The following is a 27,013-nucleotide window of genomic DNA, read 5'->3' on the forward strand; positions in this document are numbered from 1 at the left end:
GAGAGCGTGCTGATGGCGAGGTATCGGTTCTACACGTGCCAGCGATCTGAAGGTCAGGAAGTGGCGAGCTACGTCGCCGAGCTAAGGCGACTTGCAGGACAATGTGAGTTTGATGGCTACCTGGAGCAAATGTTCAGAGACTTTTTTGTACTGGGCATTGGCTACGAGACTATCCTACGAAAACTTTTGACGAGAGATACCGACCCTCAGTAAGGCCATTGCGATAGCACAGGCGTTTATGTCCACCAAACAAATGATAACACAAAACAAATCTCTCAGCACACAAGTGCTAGCAATGTTCATAAATTAACTGGAACTGTGTTTGCGAGTAGAAATGTACAGGGCAGAAACCACGAGTCTGCAACTGCCAGCAGGCCTCAGGTGACCCAGATGACTCAGAATCCCCAACAAAGGATGAATACAAGGCAATTCAAACCTTGTTGGCATTGTGGACGCTTCCATTCAGCCTATTCATGCCGCTTCAAAGGGTATGTTTGCAAGAGCTGTGGAACAATGGGGAACCTCCAACGAGCTGCAAGCTCTGCAAAACCTGCTAACCACCACGTGGCAGAGGAAGATCGGTCCATGGTGGATCAAAGCAATTTCGAGCCTCAGAGAGAGGAGGCAGATGCTGAAGTACACGGGGTGCACGCATTTTCGACGAAATGTCCACCTATAGTAAAATTGAATGGCTTACCTGTAGCCATGGAACTGGACACTGGCGCTAGCCAATCCATCATGAGTAATAAGATGTTTGAGAGACTGTGATGCAACAAGGCACTCAGACCAGCCCTGAGCCCCATCCACACGAAACTGAGAACGTACACCAAAGAGCTTATCACTGTCCTGGGCAGCGCCATGGTCAAGGTCACCTACGAGGGCACGGTGCACAAACTGCCACTCTGGATTGTCCCGGGCGATGGCCCCACACTGCTTGGAAGGAGCTCGCTGGGCAAAATCCGCTGGAACTGGGATGACATCCGAGCGCTATCACATGTCGATGAGGCCTCATGTACCCAGGTTCTTAACAAATTTCCTTCCCTTTTTGAGCCAGGCATTGGAAACTTTTCTGGGGCGAAGGTGCGGATCCACTTGGTCCCAGAGGCACGACCCATTCACTACAAGGCGCGAGCGGTACTTCACATGATGAGGGAGAGAGTGGAAATCGAGCTGGACAGGCTGCAACGCGAGGGCATCATCTCCCCAGTGGAATTCAGCGAGTGGGCCAGCCCGATTGTTCCAGTACTCAAAAGTGATGGCACAGTCAGGATTTGCGGCGATTATAAAGTAACTATTAATTGTTTCTTGCTACAGGACCAATACCCGCTACCTAAGGCTGACGACCTATTTGTGACGCTGGCAGGAGGCAAGACGTTCACCAAGCTCGACCTGACTTCGGCCTACATGACGCAGGAGCTGGAGGAGTCTTCGAAGGGCCTCACCTGCATCAACACACACAAGGGACTGTTCATCTACAACAGATGCCCGTTTGGAATTCAGTCGGCTGCAGCAATCTTCCAGAGAAACATGGAGAGCCGACTCAAGTCGGTACCATGCACGGTGGTTTTTCAGGATGACATATTGGTCACGGGTCGGGACACCGCCGAGCACCTACAAAACCTGGAGGAGGTCCTCCAGCGACTGGATCGCGTAGGGCTGCGGCTGAAGAGGTCGAAATGCATCTTCATGGCAACAGAAGTGGAGTTTTTGGGGAGAAAGATAGCGGCGGACAGCATTCGGCCCACAGTCGCCAAGACAGAGGCTATCAGGAACGCACCCTGGCCACAGAATGTCACGGAGCTGCGGTCGTTCCTGGGACTCCTCAACTATTTTGGGAACTTCCTACCGGGGTTAAGCACCCACTTAGAGCCCCTACATGTGTTATTGCGTAAAGGTGAGAACTGGGTATGGGGAAAAAAACAAGTAATTGCTTTTGAGAAAGCCAGAAACATTTTATGCTCCAACAAGCTGCTTGTATTGTATAACCCGTGTAAAAGACTTGTGCTAGCAAGTGATGCGTCGTCGTACGGAATCGGGTGTGTATTACAACAAGCTAACGTTGCGGGGAAGTTGCAACCTGTTGCTTATGCCTCCAGGAGCTTGTCTAAGGCCGAGAGGGCCTACAGCATGATTGAGAAAGCGTGTGTGTTCGGGGTGAAGAAAATGCATCAGTATCTGTTTGGCCTCAAATTTGAGCTGGAAACCGATCACAAGCCCCTCATATCCCTGTTTGCTGAAAACAAGGTGATAAATACTAATTCCTCAGCCCACAGACAAAGGTGGGCACTCGCGCTATCAGCGTATAACTATACCATCCGCCACAGGCCAGGCACCGAGAACTGTGCGGATGCTCTCAGTCGACTACCATTGCCCACCACGGAGGTGGAAATGGTGCAGCCTGCAAACTTGTTGATGGTGGCGCAGCCCGCAGACTTGTTGATGGTCATGGAAGCATTTGAAAATGATAAATCACCTGTCACAGCCCGCCAGATTAGGACTTGGACCAGCCAAGATCCTCTGCTGTCCCTAGTAAAAAACTGTACTGCATGGGAGCTGGGCCAGCATCCCTGTTGAAATGCAAGAGCTAATCAAGCCATTCCAGCGGGGAAAGGACGAGCTGTCCATTCAGGCAGACTGCCTGTTGTGGGGTAACTGCGTCGTGCTACCCAAAAAGGGCAGGGAGACGTTCAGCTTGGATCTCCACAGCACACACCCGGGTATAGTAATGATGAAAGCGATAGCCAGATCCCACGTGTGGTGGCCTGGTATCGACTCTGACTTAGAGTCCTGTGTACGGCAATGCAGTGTGTGTGCTCAGTTGAGCAACGCACCCAGAGAGGCACCACTAAGTTTGAGTTCCTGGCCCTCCAGACCATGGTCAAGGATCCATGTCGACTATGCGGGCCCATTTCTCGGTAAAATGCTTGTTCCCCACGGCCTGCCTGACATACTGGTCAGTGACAACGGGCCATGTTTCACCAGTGCCGAATTTAAAGAATTTATGACCTGCAATGAGATCAAACATGTCACCTCGGCCCCGTTTAAACCAGCCTCCAATGGGCAGGCAGAGCGGGCAGTACAAACAATCAAACAGAGCCTGAAACGAGTCACAGAAGGCTCACTCCAAACCCGCCTGTCCCGAGTACTGCTCAGCTACCGTACGAGACCCCACTCACTCACAGGGGTGCCCCCGGCTGAGCTACTCATGAAAAGGACACTTAAAACCAGACTCTCGCTGGTCTACCCCAACCTACATGATCAGGTAGAGAGCAGGCGGCAGCAACAAAATGTAAACGATGGTCGCGCCACTGTGTCACAGGAAATTGATCTGAATGACCCTGTGTATGTGCTAAACTATGGACATGGTCCCAAGTGGATCGCGGGCACGGTGATAGCTAAAGAAGGGAATAGGGTGTTTGTAGTCAAACTAGACAATGGACAAATTTGCAGAAAGCACCTGGACCAAACGAGGCTGCGGTTCACAGACTGCCCTGAACAACCCACAGCAGACACCACCTTTTTCGAGCCCACAACACACACCCAAAGGATCAACGACACCACGCCGGACCAGGAAATCGAACCCATCACGCCCAACAGCCCAGCAAGGCCAGGCTCCCCCAGCAGCCCTGCAGGGCCAATAACACGCCAGCCCAGTGAGGGCACAGCCAACACACCAGAACAGACATTTGTTCCGAGGCGGTCCACGAGGGAAAGAAAGGCTCCCGACCGCCTCATCTTGTAAATAGTTTTCACTTTGACTTTGGTGGGGGTGTGATGTTGTGTATCTGTAAAGCATGCACTCCCATGTTCCGCCACCAGGGAGCGCATCACCTGAAGTCCCAAGGGATCCCAGCATCCCTTGGGAGCACTGTATATAAGCCGATCCCTAAGGCCCGATCCTCACTCTGGAGTGTCTTAATAAAGACTGAGGTCACTGTTACTTTAACCTCCCTGTGTGCAGCCTCATCTGTGTTAGGAACACAATACAGTACTCCAGCTGCCGCCTAACACGTGTTTTATACAGTTCAAGCATAACCTCCCTACTTTTGTATTCTATGCCTCGGCTAATAAAGGCAAGTATTCCATATACCTTCTTAACCACCTTATCTATCTGGCCTGCTCCCTTCAGGGATCTGTGGACCTGCACTCCAAGGTTCCTTTGTTCCTCTACACTTTTCAGTGTCGTACCATTTAATGTGTATTCCCTTGCCTTGTTAGACCTCCCCAAAATGCATTACCTCACACTTATCCGGATTAAATTCCATTTGCCACAGTTCTGCCCACCTGACCAGTACATTGATATCTTCCTGCAGTCCGCAGCTTTCTTCATTATCAACCACACAGCCTATTTTAGTATCACCTGCAAACTTCTTAATCATACCCCCAACATTGAAGTTCAAGTCATTGATATATACCACAAAAAGCAAGGGACCCAGCACTGAGCCTGGCGGAACCCCACTGGATACAGCCTTCCAGTCACAAAAACATCCATCAACCATTACCCTTTGCTTCCTACCTCTGAGGCAGTTTTGCATCCAACTTGCCACTTTGTTCCGGATTCCATGGTTAGAGGTTAGAGATCGAGAGTTAAGAGTGATGTTGGAGGTTAGAGATCGAGAGTTAAGAGTGATGTTGGAGGTTAGAGATCGAGAGATAAGAATGATGTTGGAGGTTAGAGATCGAGAGTTAAGAATGAGGTTAGAGGTTAGAGATCGAGAGTTAAGAATGAAGTTAGAGGTTAGAGATCGAGAGATAAGAATGAGGTTAGAGGTTAGAGATCGAGAGTTAAGAGTGATGTTGGAGGTTAGAGATCGAGAGTTAAGAGTGATGTTGGAGGTTAGAGATCGAGAGATAAGAATGAGGTTAGAGGTTAGAGATCGAGAGTTAAGAATGAGGTTAGAGGTTAGAGATCGAGAGTTAAGAATGAGGTTAGAGGTTAGAGATCGAGAGATAAGAGTGATGTTGGAGGTTAGAGATCGAGAGTTAAGAATGAGGTTAGAGGTTAGAGATCGAGAGATAAGAATGAGGTTAGAGGTTAGAGATCGAGAGTTAAGAATGAGGTTAGAGGTTAGAGATCGAGAGATAAGAGTGATGTTGGAGGTTAGAGATCGAGAGTTAAGAATGAGGTTAGAGGTTAGAGATCGAGAGATAAGAATGAGGTTAGAGGTTAGAGATCGAGAGATAAGAATGAGGTTAGAGGTTAGAGATCGAGAGTTAAGAATGAGGTTAGAGGTTAGAGATCGAGAGTTAAGAATGAGGTTAGAGGTTAGAGATCGAGAGATAAGAATGAGGTTAGAGGTTAGAGATCGAGAGTTAAGAATGAGGTTAGAGGTTAGAGATCGAGAGTTAAGAGTGATGTTGGAGGTCAGAGATCGAGAGTTAATGAGGTTAGAGGTTAAGGAAGAGGAGCTGCAATGGGGGGGAGAGGAGGAAGATGGGAAGCATGTTTTTAGTTAGCAGAATACTGGTTTTGGAGGAAGGAGAACGGAAATGTCACAGAACGATAAGGTAGACAAGGAGGCTGTTCAGCCCATCGTGTGTGTGCTGGCTCACTGAAAGAGGTCCCAATCAGTCCCACTCCCCACTCTTTCCCCGTAGCTCGGCAGAATTTTCCGTTCGAAGTATTTCTCCAATTCCGTAGTACGTTACGATCACAACTCGTTGCTTAATAAAAGTTTCTCCCCCCTAGATTTTTTGCCACTGATCTGAAATCTGTGTCTTCTGGTTGAGGCTAATGAATCAGAGATGACATTCGTGAAAAGAATTACGCAGTGAGTTGTGATCGGGAACGCACTGCCTGAAAGGGGACAGGGTTAGTTGTGACTTTCGAAAGGGAATTCGATAAATATTTGCCGGGCTGTGGGGAAGGAGGAGCGGCGAGTGGGATTTATTGGATCGCTCTGTCACAGAGCCGGCACAGGCACGATGGGCCGAATGGCCTTTCCTGTTTATTAAGATTCTATGATTGGCCTCTAGCCTTCTGAAAGGAGGAGTTAAGTAGATGTACGTGGGTTATTGTGGATCACAGGAGTAGAGGGCATTAGAGAAAACATTGGAAGGTTCAGCCAATGTCGACAGAGACCCAGCTCCAAGAGCAGTGTCCCATCAGAATGAATCAATACTTGCTTCAGAATGGTGTGAGTGGGGTCTTTGGAAACAGTGCAATGTTCAGTTGATGTTTGCCTTGTTGGATGTGTCACTGTTACTGTCCATCCCTCGGGGAAGGCCATTGCAGTGGGCGCAGGGATTGGCTTGATGGCCGATTCTCTGTGTTACAGTCCGTGTTTGGGAATAAGATGCTCCGACTGAGCTGTCTGTGTGTGTTCTCACCGCTGTAGGACGAACAGAGCTCGCTCCAGATGTTGAAGAAGCACCTGATTCTGGAGCAGACCATCGATGATTATGCGGAGAATATCTGTCAGTTCTCCCAGACGTGCCGGACACTGTTGGACGAGGGGCATCCTGAGAGGTACAGTACCTGGGCAGCACGGGGAGCTGGGGACTGGGCTGCCTTCATTCTTACTGAGCCATGAGGGGAAGCTGGAATAACTATCACTGAAGGATAGCTGAGGTCCGTAGGCAGGCTTACAGCGAGTGCTGCTACAAGTCGTGTCCAGTGTGTAGCTGCAATCTCGAGGCGCCTGCATTGGGCGAGGTGTGAGATATGTGAGGGGCTTTGGCTGTTGCTGTGGTGTAAATGTTACCGGAAAGGTGCAGAGCCAAAACTGGGGAGGAAAAGTCTTCTCATCTATTCCCGTCGGGCTGCGTGGCACTCCCATAATAAGTGAGAGAACAGACCGAAGGGCGAGTTGCTCCCATGCACAAAGTGGTGGTGTGAAAATAATGCAGAGATTAAAGTAAGCGTTAATGCCAGGACCTTTATGTGGAGCACCATTAAAACATGATCTGGCTATGAAACATTGACCCAACATTGACCCAGCAGTCATTGAGGTGACAGTGTCCAATGGCTGAACTTTCGTCTGTTTCTAGTTCTTCGAAAACGCTTCGATGTACCATACAACTAATGGCTGTTGGTACACCAGCAAACAAGCCCCCAGTACCGGTGAGATCTCACGTTCTGAGGCATCACAGCTTGTCCGAGGTGCAAGCGATGGTCCCAGTGCCAGTGTCACCCAGCGTGCACGCTCTCACAACCCCCGAGACCCACTCCTTCCCACTGTGCCCAGCGCCACCTGATGGGCGAAGGCCGCGATTATCTTGGGCTCCGGGAGGGGCTCGTCAACGTTAACGTTTGGCTATACGGCCGCGCAGCGCCCTCGGGGTCCCACAGTGCCCTTGGGGTCAGTGCAGCCCTTGGGGTCCCGCCCAGCGCGCTCTCGGGGTCCGCAGTGCTCTGGGGGTCAGGGGTCAGTGTTCTCTGGGGGGTCATAGAAACATAGAAAATAGGTGCAGGAGTAGGCCATTCGGCCCTTCGAGCCTGCACCACCATTCAACAAGATCATGGCTGCTCACCCACCCCAGCACCTCCCCCCACGCCCCCTCCACATCCCCCGACCCCTGCCCCAGCCGCAAGGACCACATCCAACTCCCTCCCAAACACATCCAATGAACTGGCATCAACAACTGTCTGCGGCAGGGAACCCCACAGGCCAACAACTCCCCGAGTGAAGAAGTCTCTCCCAATCCCAGCTCCAAACAGCCCACCCCCATTCCAAGAGCGTGCCCCCCCCCCGGCTCTGGGACCCACCCAGCACCGGGAACACTCTCCCCGCACCCAACCCGCCCCGTCCCGTCAGAATCCTTCCCAAATGCCGAACACCCCTGGATATCGATTCCCAGCCCGGCCACCCCAGAGCCACGCCCCCGCGACGCCAACCACACCACATCGACCAACCGGCATCTGCGCAGTTTCAACCCGTCCATCCCACTCTGAACACTCCCCGCACCGAGGCACAGAGCCCTCAGGCCTGCCTCTCCAACACACTTCGCCCCCCCAGACCTTCGCTGCAATGTGGCCCCTCCTGTCCCTCGCCCTGGGTTTCTCCGCTCCCCACCTCCACCACTCTCCCCTCCATCCCCCGCACCCGTCTCCCCTCAACTTCCCTCTGCCTCCCCGCACACGGTGCAGTGCGGTACAGTACAGTGCGGTGCAGTGTGGTACAGTGCAGTACGGTACAGTACAATGCAGTGCGGTACAGTACGGTGCAGTGCGGTACAGTACAATGCAGTGCGGTACAGTACGGTGCAGTGCGGTACAGTACAGTGTGGTGCAGTGTGGTGCAGTGCGGTACAGTACGGTGCAGTGCGGTACAGTACAATGCAGTGCGGTACAGTACGGTGCAGTGCGGTACAGTACAGTGCGGTGCAGTGTGGTACAGTGCAGTGCGGTACAGTACGGTGCAGTGCGGTACAGTACGGTGCAGTGCGGTACACTACAATGCAGTGCGGTACAGTACAATGCAGTACTGTGCAGTGCGGTACAGTACAATGCAGTACGGTGCAGTGCGGTACAGTACAATGCAGTGCGGTACAGTACGGTGCAGTGCGGTACAGTACAATGCAGTACGGTGCAGTACGGTACAGTACGGTGCAGTGCGGTACAGTACGGTGCAGTGCGGTACACTACAATGCAGTGCGGTACAGTACATAGAAACATAGAAAATAGGTGCAGGAGTAGGCCATTCAGCCCTTCTAGCCTGCACCGCCATTCAATGAGTTCATGGCTGAACATGAAACTTCAGTACCCACTTCCTGCTTTCACGCCATACCCCTTGATCCCCCGAGTAGTAAGGACTTCATCTAACTCCCTTTTGAATATATTTAGTGAATTGGCCTCAACTACTTCCTGTGGTAGAGAATTCCACAGGTTCACCACTCTCTGGGTGAAGAAGTTTCTCCTTATCTCGGTCCTAAATGGCTTACCCCTTATCCTTAGACTGTGACCCCTGGTTCTGGACTTCCCCAACATTGGGAACATTCTTCCTGCATCCAACCTGTCCAAACCCGTCAGAATTTTAAACGTTTCTATGAGGTCCCCTCTCACTCTTCTGAACTCCAGTGAATACAAGCCCAGTTGATCCAGTCTTTCTTGATAGGTCAGTCCCACCATCCCGGGAATCAGTCTGGTGAATCTTCGCTGCACTCCCTCAATAGCAAGTATGTCCTTCCTCAAGTTAGGAGACCAAAACTGTACACAATACTCCAGGTGTGGCCTCACCAAGGCCCTGTACAACTGTAGCAACACCTCCCTGCCCCTGTACTCAAATCCCCTCGATATGAAGGCCAACATGCCATTTGCTTTCTTAACCGCCTGCTGTACCTGCATGCCAACCTTCAATGACTGATGTACCATGACACCCAGGTCTCGTTGCACCTTCCCTTTTCCTAATCTGTCACCATTCAGATAATAGTCTGTCTCTCTGTTTTTACCACCAAAATGGATAACCTCACATTTATCCACATTATACTTCATCTGCCACGCATTTGCCCACTCACCTAACCTATCCAAGTCACTCTGTAGCCTCATAGCATCCTCCTCGCAGCTCACACTGTCACCCAACTTGGTGTCATCCGCAAATTTGGAGATACTACATTTAATCCCCTCGTCTAAATCATTAATGTACAATGTAAACAGCTGGGGCCCCAGCACAGAACCCTGCGGTACCCCACTAGTCACTGCCTGCCATTCCGAAAAGTACCCATTTACTCCTACTCTTTGCTTCCTGTCTGACAACCAGTTCTCAATCCACGTCAGCACACTACCCCCAATCCCATGTGCTTTAACTTTGCACATTAATCTCCTGTGTGGGACCTTGTCGAAAGCCTTCTGAAAGTCCAAATATACCACATCAACTGGTACTCCTTTGTCCACTTTATTGGAAACATCCTCAAAAAATTCCAGAAGATTTGTCAAGCATGATCTCCCTTTCACAAATCCATGCTGACTTGGACCTATCATGTCACCATTTTCCAAATGCGCTGCTATGACATCCTTAATAATTGATTCCATCATTTTACCCACTACTGAGGTCAGGCTGACCGGTCTATAATTCCCTGCTTTCTCTCTCCCTCCTTTTTTAAAAAGTGGGGTTACATTGGCTACCCTCCACTCGATAGGAACTGATCCAGAGTTAATGGAATGTTGGAAAATGACTGTCAATGCATCCGCTATTTCCAAGGCCACCTCCTTAAGTACTCTGGGATGCAGTCCATCAGGCCCTGGGGATTTATCGGCCTTCAATCCCATCAATTTCCCCAACACAATTTCCCGACTAATAAAGATTTCCCTCAGTTCCTCCTCCTTAATAGACCCTCTGACCACTTTTATATCCGGAAGGTTGTTTGTGTCCTCCTTAGTGAATACTGAACCAAAGTACTTGTTCAATTGGTCTGCCATTTCTTTGTTCCCCGTTATGACTTCCCCTGATTCTGACTGCAGGGGACCTACGTTTGTCTTTACTAACCTTTTTCTCTTTACATATCTATAGAAACTTTTGCAATCCGCCTTAATGTTCCCTGCAAGCTTCTTCTCGTACTCCATTTTCCCTGCCCTAATCAAACCCTTTGTCCTCCTCTGCTGAGTTCTAAATTTCTCCCAGTCCCCAGGTTCGCTGCTATTTCTGGCCAATTTGTATGCCATTTCCTTGGCTTTAATACTATCCCTGATTTCCCTAGATAGCCACGATTGAGCCACCTTCCCTTTTTTATTTTTACGCCAGACAGGAATGTACAATTGTTGTAATTCATCCATGCGGTCTCTAAATGTCTGCCATTGCCCATCCACAGTCAACCCCTTAAGTATCATTAGCCAATCTATCTTAGCCAATTCATGCCTCATACCTTCAAAGTTACCCTTCTTTAAGTTCTGGACCATGGTCTCTGAATTAACTGTTTCATTCTCCATCCTAATGCAGAATTCCACCATATTATGGTCACTCTTCCCCAAGGGGCCTCGCACAATGAGATTGCTAATTAATCCTCTCTCATTACACAACACCCAGTCTAAGATGGCCTCCCCCCTAGTTGGTTCCTCGACATATTGGTCTAGAAAACCATCCCTTATGCATTCCAGGAAATCCTCCTCCACCGTATTGCTTCCAGTTTGGCTAGCCCAATCTATGTGCATATTAAAGTCACCCATTATAACTGCTGCACCTTTATTGCATGCACTCCTAATTTCCTGTTTGATGCCCTCCCCAACATCACTACTACTGTTTGGAGGTCTGTACACAACTCCCACTAACGATTTTTGCCCTTTAGTGTTCTGCAGCTCTACCCATATAGATTCCACATCATCCAAGCTAATGTCTTTCCTAACTATTGCATTAATCTCCTCTTTAACCAGCAATGCTACCCCACCTCCTTTTCCTTTTATTCTATCCTTCCTGAATGTTGAATACCCCTGGATGTTGAGTTCCCAGCCCTGATCATCCTGGAGCCACGTCTCCGTAATCCCAATCACATCATATTTGTTAACATCTATTTGCACAGTTAATTCATCCACCTTATTGCGGATACTCCTTGCATTAAGACACAAAGCCTTCAGGCTTGCTTTTTTAACACCCTTTGTCCTTTTAGAATTTTGCTGTACAGTGGCCCTTTTTGTTCTTTGCCTTGGGTTTCTCTGCCCTCCACTTTTCCTCATCTCCTTTCTGTCTTTTGCTTTTGCCTCATTTTTGTCTCCCTCTGTCTCCCTGTATAGGTTCCCATCCCCCTGCAATATTAGTTTAACTCCTCCCCAACAGCACTAGCAAACACTCCCCCTAGGACATTGGTTCCGGACCTGCCCAGGTGCAGACCGTCCGGTTTGTACTGGTCCCACCTCCCCCAGAACCGGTTCCAATGCCCCAAGAATTTGAATCCCTCCCTGCTGCACCACTGCTCAAGCCATGTATTCATCTGCGCTATCCTGCGATTCCTACTCTGACTAGCACGTGGCACTGGTAGCAATCCCGAGATTACTACTTTTGAGGTCCGACTTTTTAATTTAGCTCCTAGCTCCTTAAATTCTTTTCGTAGGACCTCATCCCTTTTTTTACCTATGTCGTTGGTACCAATGTGCACCACGACAACTGGCTGTTCTCCCTCCCATTTCAGAATGTCCTGCACCCGCTCCGAGACATCCTTGACCCTTGCACCAGGGAGGCAACATACCATCCTGGAGTCTCGGTTGCGTCCGCAGAAACGCCTATCTATTCCCCTCACCATCGAATCCCCTATCACTATCGCGCTCCCACTCTTTTTCCTGCCCTCCTTTGCAGCAGAGCCACCTACGGTGCCATGAACTTGGCTGCTGCTGCCCTCCCCTGATGAGTCATCCTCCCCAAAGTACTCAAAGCAGTGTATCTGTTTTGCAGGGGGATGACCACAGGGGACCCCTGCACTATCTTTCTTGCACTGCTCTTCCTGCTGGTCTTCCATTCCCTATCTGGCTGTGGACCCTTCTCCTGCGGTAAGACCAACTCACTGTACGGTGCGGTACAGTACAATGCAGTACGGTGCAGTGCGGTACAGTACGGTGCAGTACGGTGCAGTGCGGTACAGTACGGTGCAGTGCGGTACAGTACAATGCAATGCGGTACAGTACGGTGCAATGCGGTACAGTACAATGCAGTGCGGTACAGTACAATGCAGTGCGGTGCGGTACAATGCAGTGCGGTACAGTACAATGCAGTGCGGTGCGGTACGATGCAGTGCGGTACGGTACGGTACAGTGCGGTGCGGTACAGTACAGTGCGGTGCGGTACAGTGCAGTGCGGTGCAGTGCGGTACAATGCAACGATGTACAGAGGATTCATCACAGAATCATGCTCTGTAATAAATGATGCACAGAGTACTGTTAACTATGGCCTATCTGATGTTTGGACGTCACCAATGCCTCTTTACTCAGACAAAGCAATGCACTATTTATTACCACCTGACATCGAGGTCACGGAGTCGCAAATAACTCTGAGCCAGCTGATCAGGTGCAGAGTACCAGGACATTGGGCTGAGAAATGGCAAATGAACCTGAGTGAGCCTAGGGAAGGGAAACAAACCCTGGAGCTGTAAAGTATGCAGTGTTACTCTATGCTACCTCATGCAATATGGATGGAACTGTCAGCACATAGAGAGATACAGTCTATAGAGAAAGACACTGAGCCTATAGAGAGACACTGAACCTATAGAGAGACACTGAGTCCATAGAGACACTGAACCTATAGAGAGAGACATGTAGCCTATAGCAAGACTCTGAACCTATAGAGAGAAATACTGAGCCTATAGAGAGACACTGAGTCCATAGAGACACTGAACCTATAGAGATAGAACTGAACCTATAGAGCGAGACATTGAGCCTATAGAGAGACACTGAAACTATAGAGAGAGACACTGAACCTATAGAGAGAGAAACAGAGCCTATAGAGAGAGAGACACGCAGCACCTATAGCGAGAGAGAGACACTGAGCCGAAAGGGAAACACTGAGCCTATAGATAAATACTGAGCATATAGAAAGACACTGAGCTTATAGAGAGAGACAAGGGGCCTATAGAGAGACACTGAGCCTATAGAGACACAGACTATAGGGAGACACTGAGCCTATAGATACATTGAGCATATAGAAGGAAACTGAGCCTATATAGAGAGACACAGCGCTTGTAGAGAGAGACACTGAGCCTATAGAGAAATAGCGATCCTATAGAGAGACACAACTTAAAGAGAAATGCTGAGCCTATAGGGAGACACTGAGTCTATAGAGACACAGCCTATAGAGAGAGACACTGAGCCTATAGAGAGAGACACAGAGCCTATAGAGAGAGAGGCACTGAGCCTATAAAGAGAGACACTGAGCCTATAGAGACACTGAGCCTATAGAGAGACACTGTGCCTATAGAGAGAGACTGAGCCTATAGAGACGCAGCCTATAGGGAGCCACTGAGCCTATAGAAACACTGAGCATATAGAGGGACACAGAGCCTATAGAGAAACCGAGCCTATAGAGAGACACTGAGCCATTAGAGAGAGAGACACAGCCCCTATAGAGAGAGACACGGAGCCTATAGAGAGAGACACGGAGCCTATAGAGAGACACGGAGCCTATAGAGAGACACGGAGCATATAGAGAGACACTGAGCCTATAGACAGAGACACTGAGCCTATAGAGACGCTGAACCTATAGAAAGAGACACGGAGCCTATAGGGAGACACGGAGCCTAAAGAGAGACTCTGAGCCTATAGAGAGAGACACTGAGCCGATAGAGAAACACTGAGCCTATAGAGAGACGCTGAGCCTATAGAGAGAGCTAACAAGCCTATACAGAGAGAGGCAGAGCCTATAGAGAGAGACACTGAGCCTATAGAGAGAGACACTGAGCCTATAGAGAGACACTGAGCCTATAGAGAGAGACACTGAGCCTATAGAGAGAGAGACTGAGCCTATAGAGACGCTGAACCGATAGAAAGAGACACGGAGCCTATAGACACGGAACCTATAGAGAGACACGGAGCCTATAGCGAGACACGGAGCATAAAAAGAGACTCTGAGCCTATAGAGAGAGACACTGAGCCTATAGAGAAACACTGAGCCTATAGAGAGACGCTGAGCCTATAGAGAGAGCTAACAAGCCTATACAGAGAGAGGCAGAGCCTATAGAGAGAGACACTGAGCCTATAGAGAGAGACACTGAGCCTATAGAGAGAGACACTGAGCCTATAGAGAGAGACACTGAGCCTATAGAGAGAGACACTGAGCCCATAGAGAGGGACACTGAGCCCATAGAGAGAGACACTGAGCCCATAGAGAGAGACACTGAGCCCATAGAGAGAGACACTGAGCCCATAGAGAGAGACACCGAGCCCATAGAGAGAGACACCGAACCCATAGAGAGAGACACTGAGCCTATAGAGAGAGACACTGAGCCTATAGAGAGACACTGAGCCTATAGAGAGAGACACTGAGCCTACAGTGAGACACAAAACCAATAGAGAGACACCGCGCCTATAGAGAATTACTGAGCCTATATAGAGACACTTAGCCTATAGAGAGAGACTGCGCCTACAGAGACAGAGCCTATAGGGAGACACTGAGCCCATAGAGAGAGACACTGAGCCTATAGAGTGACACTGAGCCTATAGAGAAATACTGAGCCTACAGAGAGACACTGAGCCTATAGAGAGAGACTGCACCTGTACAGGCACAGTGTATGGGAAGACACTGAGCCTATAGAGAGAGAGACACTGAGCCTATAGAGAGAGAGACTGAGCCGACAGTGAGACACTGAGCCTATAGAGACACTGAGCCCATAGAGTGACACTGAGACTATAGAGAAATACTGAGCCTATGGAGAGACACTGTCTATAGAGAGACAATGAGCCTATAGAGAAATTGAGCCTATAGAGACACAGCCTATAGAGAAACACTGAACCTATAGAGGGAGACAGAGTCTATAGAGAAATACTGAGCCTATAGAGAGACAGTGAGCCTATAGTGAAATACTGAGCCTACAGAGAGACACTGAGTCTATAGAGAGAGACACTGAGTCTATAGAGAGAGACACTGAGCCTATAGAGAGAGACACTGAGCCGAAAGAGAGAGAGAGAGAGAGACACTGAACCTATAGCGAGAGACACTGAGCCTATAGAGAGAGAAATGGAGCTATAGAGACACTGGGCCTATAGAGAGACCAGGAGCCTATAGAGAGTCACACGGAGCCTATAGAGAGAGACAAGGAGCCTATAAAGAAAGACACTGCGCCCATAGAGAGAGACACTGCGCCCATAGAGAGAGACACTGCGCCCATAGAGAGAGACACTGCGCCCATAGAGAGAGACACTGCGCCCATAGAGAGAGACACTGAACCTATAGAGAGACATGGAGCCTATAGAGAGAGAGACACGGAGAGTATAGAGAGAGACACTGAGCCTATAGAGAGAGACACAGCCTATAGAGAGACACTGAGCCTATAGAGAAAGACACGGACCCTTTAGAGAACAAGCCTATAGAGAGTCACTGAGCCTATTTGAGGGAGACACAGAGCCAATAGAGAGACACTGAGCCAATAGAAAGACACAGAGCCTATAGAGAGAGACGCTGAGCCTATAGAGAGACATGGAGCCTATAGAGAGAGAGTCACGGAGAGTATAGAGAGACACTGAGCCTTTAGAGAGGGACAGCCTATAGAGAGAGACACTGAGCCTATAGCGAGAGGCACTGAGCCTATAGCGAGAGGCACTGAGCCTATAGAGAAACACTGCACCTAGAGAGAGAGACACTGAGCCTATAGAGAGAGAGAGAGACACTGAGCATGTAGTCACTGAGCCGAAAGAGAGACACTGAGCCTATAGAGAGACACTCCGCCCATAGAGAGACACTGAGCCTATAGAGTGAGACACTGACACTGTAGTCACTGAGCCTATAGAGAGACACTGAGCCTATAGACACAGCCTATAGAGACACTGAAGCTATAGAGAGACACTGAGTCCATAGAGAGACACACGGAACCGATAGAGAGACACTGGGTCTATCGAGAGACACTGAGCCTATAGAGAGATACTGCACCGAGAGAGAGAGACACTGAGCCTATAGAGAAAGACACTGAGTCCATAGAGAGACACTGAACCTATAGAGAGACATGGAGCCTATAGAGAGAGACGCGGAGAGTATAGGGAGACACTGCGCCTATAGAGAGAGACACTGAACCTATAGAAAGACACTGAACCTATAGAGAGACACTGAGCCTATAGAGAGAGACTTGGAACCTATAGAGAGACACGGCGCCTAATTGAGGGAGACACTGAGCGTATTTGAGGGAGACACAGCTTATAGAGAGAGACACTGAGCCTATAGAGAGAGGCATGGAGCCTATAGAGAGAGGCACGGAGAGTATAGAGAGACATTGAGCTTATAGAGAGAGAGACAGCCTATAGAGAGATACTGAGCCTATAGAGAGTGACACTGGGCCTATAGAGAGAGACATTGAGCTTATAGAGACATTGAGCCTATAGAGAGAGACACAGAGCCTATAGACATAGGCACTGGGGCTATAGAGAGACAATGAGCCTACAGAGAGACACTGAGCCTACAGAGAGACACTGAGCCTATGGACAGAGACACTGGACCCATAGAGAGAGACTGAGACTGGAGACCGAAACTGAGCCTATAGAGCGGAACACTGGGCCTATAGAGACACTGAGCCCATAGAGGGACACAGCCGAAAGAGAGAGAGATAGAGAGAGACACTGATCCTATAGAGAGTCATTGAGCCTATAGAGTGAGACACTGAGCCTCTCATCACTGAACCGAAAGAGATAGGCTGAGCATATAGAATGAGACAATGAGCCGATAGAAACACAGCCTAGAGAGGCACTGAGCCTATAGAGAGAGACACTGAGCCTATAGAGAGCGACGCGAAGCCTAGAGAGAGAGAGACTGGGCCGATAGAGAGTCACTGAGCCTATAGAGAGACACTGAGCCTATAGAGGCATACACTAAGCCAATAGAGGGACACTGAGCCCATAGAGCGAGACTGAGCCTATAACGAGAGACACTGAGCCTATAGAGAGTCACTGAGCCTATAGAGTGAGGCACTGAGCCCATAGAGAGAGACACTGAGCCTATAGAGCGACACACAGCCTATAGTTGAGCCTACAGAGAGGGACACTGAGCCTATAGAGACACTGAGCCGAGCCTACAGAGAGAGACACTGAGCCTATAGGGAGAGACACTGGGCCTATAGAGAGACACTGAGCCTATAGAGAGATACTGAGGTTATAGAAAGGCACTGAGCCGATAGAGAGACACTGCGCCTAGAGAAAGAGAGACACTGCGCCTAGAGAAAGAGAGACACTGAGCCTATAGAGAGAGACACTGAGCCTATAGAGAGAGACACTGAGCCTATAGAGAGAGACACTGAGTCTATAGAGAGAGACATAGTGTGGATGGAGAGATATTGAGCGCATAGAGAGACACTGAGCCCATAGAAAGACACTGAGCCTATAGAGAGAGACACTGAGCCTATAGAGAGAGACACTGAGCCTATAGAGAGAGACACTGAGTCTATAGAGAGAGACACTGAGTCTATAGAGAGAGACACTGAGTCTATAGAGAGAGACACAGTGTGGATAGAGAGACATTGAGCGCATAGAGAGACACTGAGCCCATAGAAAGACACTGAGCCTATAGAGAGACAGGGAGCCTATAGAGAGAGACGCTGAGCCTATAGAGAGACACAACCTATAGAGAGACACTGAGCCTATAGAGAGACACTGCGCCTATAGAGAGACACTGAGCCTATAGAGAGTGACACTGGGCCTATAGAGAGAGACATTGAGCTTATAGAGACACTGAGCCTATAGAGAGAGACACAGAGCCTATAGACATAGGCACTGGGGCTATAGAGAGACAATGAGCCTACAGAGAGACACTGAGCCTACAGAGAGACACTGAGCCCATTGTCAGAGACACTGGACCCATAGAGAGAAACTGAGCATAGAGACAGACACTGAGCCGATGGAGCGGAACACTGAGCCTATAGAGACACTGAGCCCATAGAGTGAGACACTGAGCCTATAGAGAGAGACACTGAGCCTATAGAGAGTCATTGAGCCTATAGAGTGAGACACTGAGCCTCTCGTCACTGAACCTATAGAGATAGGCTGAGCATATAGAGTGAGACACTGAGCCTATAGAAACACAGCCTATAGAGGCACTGAGCCTATAGAGAGAGACACTGAGCCTATAGAGAGACACGGCCTATAGTTGAGCCTACAGAGAGGGTCACTGAGCCTATAGAGACACTGAGCCGAGCCGATAGAGAGAGACACTGAGCCTATAGGGAGAGACACTGGGCCTGTGAGAGACACTGAGCCTATCGAGCGACACTGAGCCTATAGAGAGATACTGAGGTTATAGAAAGGCACTGAGCCGATAGAGAGACACCGCGCCTAGAGAAAGAGAGACACTGAGCCTATAGAGAGAGACACTGAGCCTATAGAGAGAGACACTGTGTGGATGGAGAGACACTGAGCGCATAGAGAGACACTGAGCCCATAGAAAGACACTGAGCATATAGAGAGACAGGGAGCCTATAGAGAGAGACGCTGAGCCCATTGTCAGAGAGACTGAGCCTGGAGACAGACACTGAGCCTATGGAGCGGAACACTGAGCCTATAGAGACACTGAGCCCATAGAGGGACACAGCCTAGAGAGAGAGAGAGACACTGATCCTATAGAGAGTCATTGAGCCTATAGAGTGAGACACTGAGCCTCTCGTCACTGAACCTATAGAGATAGGCTGAGCATATAGAGTGAGACACTGAGCCGATAGAAACACAGCCTATAGAGGCACTGAGCCTATAGAGAGAGACACTGAGCCTATAGAGAGACACACAGCCTATAGTTGAGCCTACAGAGAGGGTCACTGAGCCGATAGAGACACTGAGCCGAGCCTATAGAGAGAGACACTGGGCCTGTGAGAGACACTGAGCCGAAAGAGAGAGACACTGGGCCTATAGAGAGACACTGGGCCTATAGAGAGACACTGAGCTCTTAGAGAGAGACACAGCCTATAGAGACACTGCGCCTATAGAGAGACACTGCGCCTATAGAGAGAGACACACACACTGAGCCTATAGAAACTGAGCCTATAGCGACACAGAGGCTATAGAATGACACTGCACCTATAGAGAGAGAGATGCAGAGCCTATCGACAGACACTGAACCTATAGAGAGAGACACTGAGCCTATAGAGAGAGACACTGAGCCTACAGAGAGACACTGAGTCCATAGAGAGACACTGAGCCTATAGAGTTTGACACAGACTATAGAGACACTGAGCCTATAGAGAGCCACATGGAACCGATAGAGAGACACTGTGCCTATAGAGAAACACTGCGTCGAGAGAGAGAGAGACACTGGGCCAATAGAGAGAGACACAGCGCGTATGGAGAGATACTGAGGTTATAGAGAGACATGGAGCCTATAGAGAGAGACGCGGAGAGTATAGAGAGACACTGCGCCTATAGAGAGAGACACTGAACCTATAAAGAGACACAGCCTATAGAGAGAGACACACAGCCTATAGAGAGAGACACAGAGCCTATAGAGAGACACGGAGCCTATAGAGAAGGAGCCTGAAGAGCAACACTGAGCCTATAGAGAGACACTGAGCCTATAGAGAGAGAGACACAGCCTATAGAGACACTGAGCCTATAGAGAGAGACTCGGAGCTGATAGAGAAACACTGAGCCTATAGAGAGACACTGCGTCTATAGAGAGACACTGCGTCTATATAGAGAGAGATGCGGAGCCTATCGACAGACACTGAGCCTATGGAGAGAGACACTGAGCCTATGGAGAGAGACACTGAGCTTATGGAGAGAGACACTGAGCCTATAGAGAGAGACACAGCGTGTATGGAGAGACACTGAGCCTATAGAGAGACACTGCGCCTATAGAGATAGCGATGCGGAGCCTATGGAGAGAGACACTGAGCCTATGGAGAGAGACACTGAGCCTATAGAGAGACACTGAGCCCATAGAGAGAGACACTGAGCCTATAGAGAGAGACACTGAGCCTAGAGAGAGACACTGAGCCTATAGAGAGAGACACTGAGCCTATAGGGAGAGACACTGAGCCTATAGGGAGAGACACTGAGCCTATAGAGAGAGACACTGAGCCTATAGAGAGAGACACTGAGCCCATAGAGAGACACTGAGCCTAGAGAGTGACATGGAGCCTAGATGCGGAGAGTATAGACAGACACTGCACCTATAGAGAGAGACACTGAGCCTATAGAGAGAGACACTGAGCCTATAGAGAGAGACACTGAGCCTAGAGAGAGTCACTGAGTCTATAGAGAGAGACACTGAGCCTAGAGAGAGACACTGAGCCTATAGAGAGAGAGAGAGACACTGCGCCTATAGAGAGAGACACTGCGCCTATAGAGAGAGACACTGCGCCTATAGAGAGAGACACTGAGCCGATAGAGAGAGACTCGGAGCTGATAGAGAGACACTGCCCCTATAGAGAGACACTGCGTCTATAGAGAGAGAGATGCGGGGCCTATTGACAGACACTGAGCCTATGGAGAGAGACACTGAACCTATGGAGAGAGACACTGAGCCTATAGAGAGAGACACAGCGCGTATGGAGAGACACTGAGCCTATAGAGAGACACTGAGCCTATAGAGAGACACTGAGCCTATAGAGAGACACTGCGTCTATAGAGAGAGCGATGCGGAGCCTATTGACAGACACTTAGCCTATGGAGAGAGACACAGCGCGTATGGAGAGACACTGAGCCAATATAGAGACACTGAGCCTATAGAGAGACACTGCGTCTATAGAGAGAGCGATGCGGAGCCTATTGACAGACACTTAGCCTATGGAGAGAGACACTGAGCCGAAAGAGAGACATGGAGCCTAGATGCGGAGAGTATAGACAGACACTGCACCTATAGAGAGAGACACGGAGCCTAGGGAGAGATACTGAGCGTATAGAGAGAGACACTGAGCCTAGAGAGAGACACTGAGCCTATAGAGAGAGACACTGAGCCTATAGAGAGAGACACTGAGACTATAGAGAGAGACACTGAGCCTATAGAGAGAGACACAGACTATAGAGGGACACTGCGCCCATAGAGAGACACTGCGCCCATAGAGAGACACTGCGCCCATAGAGAGACACTGCGCCCATAGAGAGACACGGAGCCAATAGAGAGACACGGAGCCAATAGAGAAAGAGCGTATAGAGAGATACTGAGCCTATTAAGTGAGACACTGAGCCTATTGAGGGAGACACTGAGTCTCTAGAGAAAGATATTGAGCCTATAGAGAGATACGGAGAATATAGAGAGACACTGTGCCTATAGAGAGAGAGATACTGCGCCTATAGAGAGAGACACTGAACCTATAGAAAGACACTGAACCTATAGAGAGAGACACAGCCTATAGAGAGACACTGAGCCTATAGAGAGAGACTTGGAGCCTATAGAGAGACACGGCGCCTATTTGAGGGAGACACTGAGCCTATTTGAGGGAGACACAGAGCCAATAGAGAGCCTATAGAGAGAGACAGCCTATAGAGAGACACGGCGCCTATTTGAGGGAGACACTGAGCCTATTTGAGGGAGACACAGAGCCAATAGAGAGACACTGAGCCTATAGAGTGAGACACTAAGCCTGTAGTCACTGAGCCTATAGAGAGAGACACTGAGCCTATAGAGAGAGACACTGAGCCTATAGAGAGACACTGAGCCTATAGAGAGACACTGAGCCTATAGAGAGAGACACTGAGCCTGGAGAGACAGACACTGAGCGTATAGAGAAAGTCACTGAGCCTATAGAGAGAATCACTGAGCGTATAGAGAGAGGCACGGAACCTATAGAGAGACACTGAGCCTATAGAGAGACACGGAGTATATAGAGAAAGATACTGATCCTATAGAGAGAGAAGCAGTGCCTATAGAGGGACACTGAACCTATAGAGAGAGACGGAACCTATAGAGATTGCCACAGCCTATAGAGACACTACGCCTATAGAGAAACACTGCGCCTAGTGAGACACTGAGCCTATAGAGAGCGACACTGAGCCCATAGAGAGACACTGAGCCCATAGAGAGAGACGCAGAGAGTATAGAGAGATTCACTGCACCTATAGAGAGCGACACTGAGCCCATAGAGAGACACTGAGCCTATAGAGAGAGACTTGGAGCCTATAGAGAGACACGGCGCCTATTTGAGGGAGACACTGAGCCTATTTGAGGGAGACACAGAGCCAATAGAGAGCCTATAGAGCCTATAGAGAGAGACAGCCTATAGAGAGCGACACTGAGCCAATAGAGAGACACTGAGCCTATAGAGTGAGGCACTGAGAATATAGAAGCACAGCCTATAGAGGCACTGAACCTATAGAGAGACACTGAGCCCATAGAGAGACACACACACATTGAGCCTATCGAAACCGAGCCTATAGCGACACAGAGGCTATAGAATGACACTGCGCCCATAGAGAGAGAGATGCAGAGCCTATAGAGAAACACTGAGCCTATAGAGAGACACTGAGCCTATAGAGAGAGACACTGAGCCTACAGAGAGACACTGAGTCCATAGAGAGACACTGAGCCTATAGAGATTGACACAGACTATAGAGACACTGAGCCTATAGAGAGCCACATGGAACCGATAGAGAGACATTGCGCCTATAGAGAAACACTGCGCCTAGAGAGAGAGACACTGGGCCTATAGAGAGAGACACAGCGCGTATGGAGAGACACTGAACCCATCGAGAGACACTGAGCCTATAGAGAGATATGGAGCCTATAGAGAGAGACGCGGAGAGTATAGAGAGACACTGCACCTATAGAGAGAGACACTGCACCTATAGAGACACACAGCCTATAGAGAGAGACACACAGCCTATAGAGAGAGACACAGCCTATAGAGAGTCACGGAGCCTATAGAGAAGGAGCCTGAAGAGGAACACTGAGCATATAGAGAGACACTGAGCCTATAGAGAAGGAGCCTGAAGAGGAACACTGAGCCTATAGAGAGACACTGAGCCTATAGAGAGAGAGACACAGCCTATAGAGACACTGAGCCTATAGAGAGAGACTCGGAGCTGATAGAGAGACACTGCCCCTATAGCGAGATACTGCGTCTATAGAGAGAGAGATGCGGAGCCTATTGACAGACACTGAGCCTACGGAGAGAGACACTGAGCCTATGAAGAGAGACACTGAGCCTATAGAGAGAGACACTGAGCCCATAGAGAGACACTGAGCCCATAGAGAGACACTGAGCCTATAAAGAGAGACACTATGCTCTTAGAGAGAGACATAGCCTATTGAGACACTGAGCCTATGGAGAGAGACACTGAGCCTATAGAGAGAGAGACAGGGCGTATGGAGAGACACTGAGCCAATATCAAGGCACAGCCTATAGAGAGAGACACTGAGCCTATAGAGAGACACTGAGCCCATAGAGAGAGACACTAAGCCAATAGAGAGACACTGAGCCTATAAAGAGAGACACTATGCTCTTAGAGAGAGACATAGCCTATTGAGACACTGAGCCCATGGAGAGACAAACAGAGCTTATAGAGAGACACTGCGTCTATAGAGAGAGAGAGAGAGACACGCTGAGCCTGTACAGACACAGAGGCTATAGAATGTCACTGTGCCTATAGAGAGAGACACTGAGCCTGGAGAGACAGACACTGAGGGTATAGAGAAAGTCACTGAGCCTATAGAGAGAATCACTGAGCGTATAGAGAGAGGCACGGAACCTATAGAGAGACACGGAGTATATAGAGAAAGACACTGATCCTATAGAGAGAGAAGCAGTGCCTATAGAGGGACACTGAACCTATAGAGAGTGACGGAACCTATAGAGATTGCCACAGCCTATAGAGACACTACGTCTATAGAAAAACACTGCGCCTAGTGAGACACTGAGCCTATAGAGAGCGACACTGAGCCCATAGAGAGACACTGAGCCCATAGAGAGACACTGAGCCTATAGAGAGACATGGAGCCTAGATGCGGAGAGTATAGACAGACACTGCACCTATAGAGAGAGACACTGAGCCTAGAGAGAGACACTGAGCCGATAGTGAGACATGGAGCCTAGATGCGGAGAGTATAGTCAGACACTGCACCTATAGAGAGAGACACTGAGCCTAGAGAGAGACACTGAGCCGATAGTGAGACATGGAGCCTAGATGCGGAGAGTATAGACAGACACTGAGCCTATAGAGAGAGACACTGAGCCTATAGAGAGAGACACTGAGCCTATAGAGAGAGACACAGACTATAGAGGGACACTGAGCCAATAGAGAGACACTGAGCCTAAAGAGAGACACGGAGCCAATAGAGAAAGAGCGTATAGAGAGACACTGAGCCTATTAAGTGAGACACTGAGCCTATTGAGGGAGACACTGAGCCTCTAGAGAAAGATATTGAGCCTATAGAGAGACACGAAGAATATAGAGAGACACTATGCCGAAAGAGAGAGAGAGACACTGCACCTATAGAGAGAGATACTGTGCCTATAGAGAGAGACACTGAACCTATAGAAAGACACTGAACCTATAGAGAGAGACACAGCCTATAGAGAGACACTGAGCCTATAGAGAGAGACTTGGAGCCTATAGAGAGACACGGCGCCTATTTGAGGGAGACACTGAGCCTATTTGAGGGAGACACAGAGCCAATAGAGAGCCTATAGAGAGAGACAGCCTATAGAGAGAGACACTGAGCCCATAAAGAGTCACTGAGCCTATAGAGTGAGACACTAAGCCTGTAGTCACTGAACCGATAGAGAGAGACACTGAGCATATAGCATGTGACACTGAGTCTATAGAGAGATACTGAGCCTATAGAGAGAGACACTGAGCCTATAGAGAGTGACACTGGGCCTATAGAGAGAGACATTGAGCTTATAGAGACACTGAGCCTATAGAGAGAGACACAGGGCCTATAGACATAGGCACTCGGGCTATAGAGAGACACTGAGCCTACAGAGAGACACTGAGCCTATGGACAGAGACACTGGACCCATAGAGAGAGACTGAGCCTAGAGACAGACACTGAGCCGAGAGAGCGGAACACTGAGCCTATAGAGACACTGAGCCCATAGAGGGACACAGCCTAGAGAGAGAGAGAGACACTGATCCTATAGAGAGTCACTGAGCCTATAGAGTGAGACACCGAGCCCCTCGTCACTGAACCTATAGAGATAGGCTGAGCATATAGAGTGAGACACTGAGCCGATAGAAACACAGCCTATAGAGGCACTGAGCCTATAGAGAGAGAGAGACACTGAGCTTATAGAGAGCGACGCGGCGCCTATAGAGAGAGAGACTGAGCCGATAGAGAGTCACTGAGCCTATAGAGAGACACTGAGCCTATAGAGGCATACACTTAGCCAATAGAGGGACACTGAGCCCATAGAGCGAGACTGAGCCAATATAGAGAGACACTGAGCCGATAGAGAGTCACTGAGCCTATAGAGTGAGGCACTGAGACTATAGAAGCACAGCCTATAGAGGCACTGAGCCCATAGAGAGAGACACTGAGCCCATAGAGAGAGACACTGAGCCTATAGAGAGACACACAGCCTATAGTTGAGCCTATAGAGAGGGACACTGAGCCTATAGAGATACTGAGCCGAGCCTATAGAGAGAGACACTGAGCCTATAGTGAGAGACACTGAGCCTATAGACATAGGCACTGGGCCTATAGAGAGACACTGAGCCTATGGACAGAGACACTGGACCCATAGAGAGAGACTGAGCCGAGAGACAGACACTGAGCCGAGAGAGCGGAACACTGAGCCTATAGAGACACTGAGCCCATAGAGGGACACAGCCTAGAGAGAGAGAGAGACACTGATCCTATAGAGAGTCACTGAGCCTATAGAGTGAGACACCGAGCCCCTCGTCACTGAACCTATAGAGATAGGCTGAGCATATAGAGTGAGACACTGAGCCGATAGAAACACAGCCTATAGAGGCACTGAGCCTATAGAGAGAGAGAGACACTGAGCCTATAGAGAGCGACGCGGCGCCTATAGAGAGAGACACTGAGCCTATAGTGAGAGACACTGAGCCTATAGACATAGGCACTCGGGCTATAGAGAGACACTGAGCCTACAGAGAGACACTGAGCCTATGGACAGAGACACTGGACCCATAGAGAGAGACTGAGCCTAGAGACAGACACTGAGCCGAGAGAGCGGAACACTGAGCCTATAGAGACACTGAGCCCATAGAGGGACACAGCCTAGAGAGAGAGAGAGACACTGGGCCTATAGAGAGACACTGAGCCTATAGAGCGACACTGAGCCTATAGAGAGATACTGAGCTTATAGAAAGGCACTGAGCCGATAGATAGACACTGCGCCTATAGAGAAACACTGCACGTAGAGAAAGAGAGACACTGAGCCTATAGAGAGAGACACACACACTGCGCCTATAGAAACTGAGCATATAGAAACTGAGCCTATAGATACGCAGAGGCTATAGAATGACACTGCGCCTATAGAGAGAGAGATGCGGAGCCTATCGACAGACACT

At 49.3% G+C, this 27,013-nt stretch overlaps 1 protein-coding gene across 1 annotated transcript in view; it reads left to right on the plus strand.

The window, feature by feature from the left end:
* Positions 1 to 27,013, plus strand: part of LOC139239112 (spectrin beta chain, non-erythrocytic 1-like) — a 563,409-nt gene that overhangs the window by 430,191 nt on the left and 106,205 nt on the right. Inside the window, exon 24 of the mRNA XM_070867634.1 lies at positions 6,339 to 6,469. Coding sequence (XP_070723735.1) covers positions 6,339 to 6,469 — 131 coding nt within the window. The remainder of the gene's footprint in view (positions 1 to 6,338; positions 6,470 to 27,013) is intronic.

Source organism: Pristiophorus japonicus, chromosome 26 (assembly GCF_044704955.1).
Source record: "Pristiophorus japonicus isolate sPriJap1 chromosome 26, sPriJap1.hap1, whole genome shotgun sequence".
Taxonomy (NCBI): domain Eukaryota; kingdom Metazoa; phylum Chordata; class Chondrichthyes; family Pristiophoridae; genus Pristiophorus; species Pristiophorus japonicus.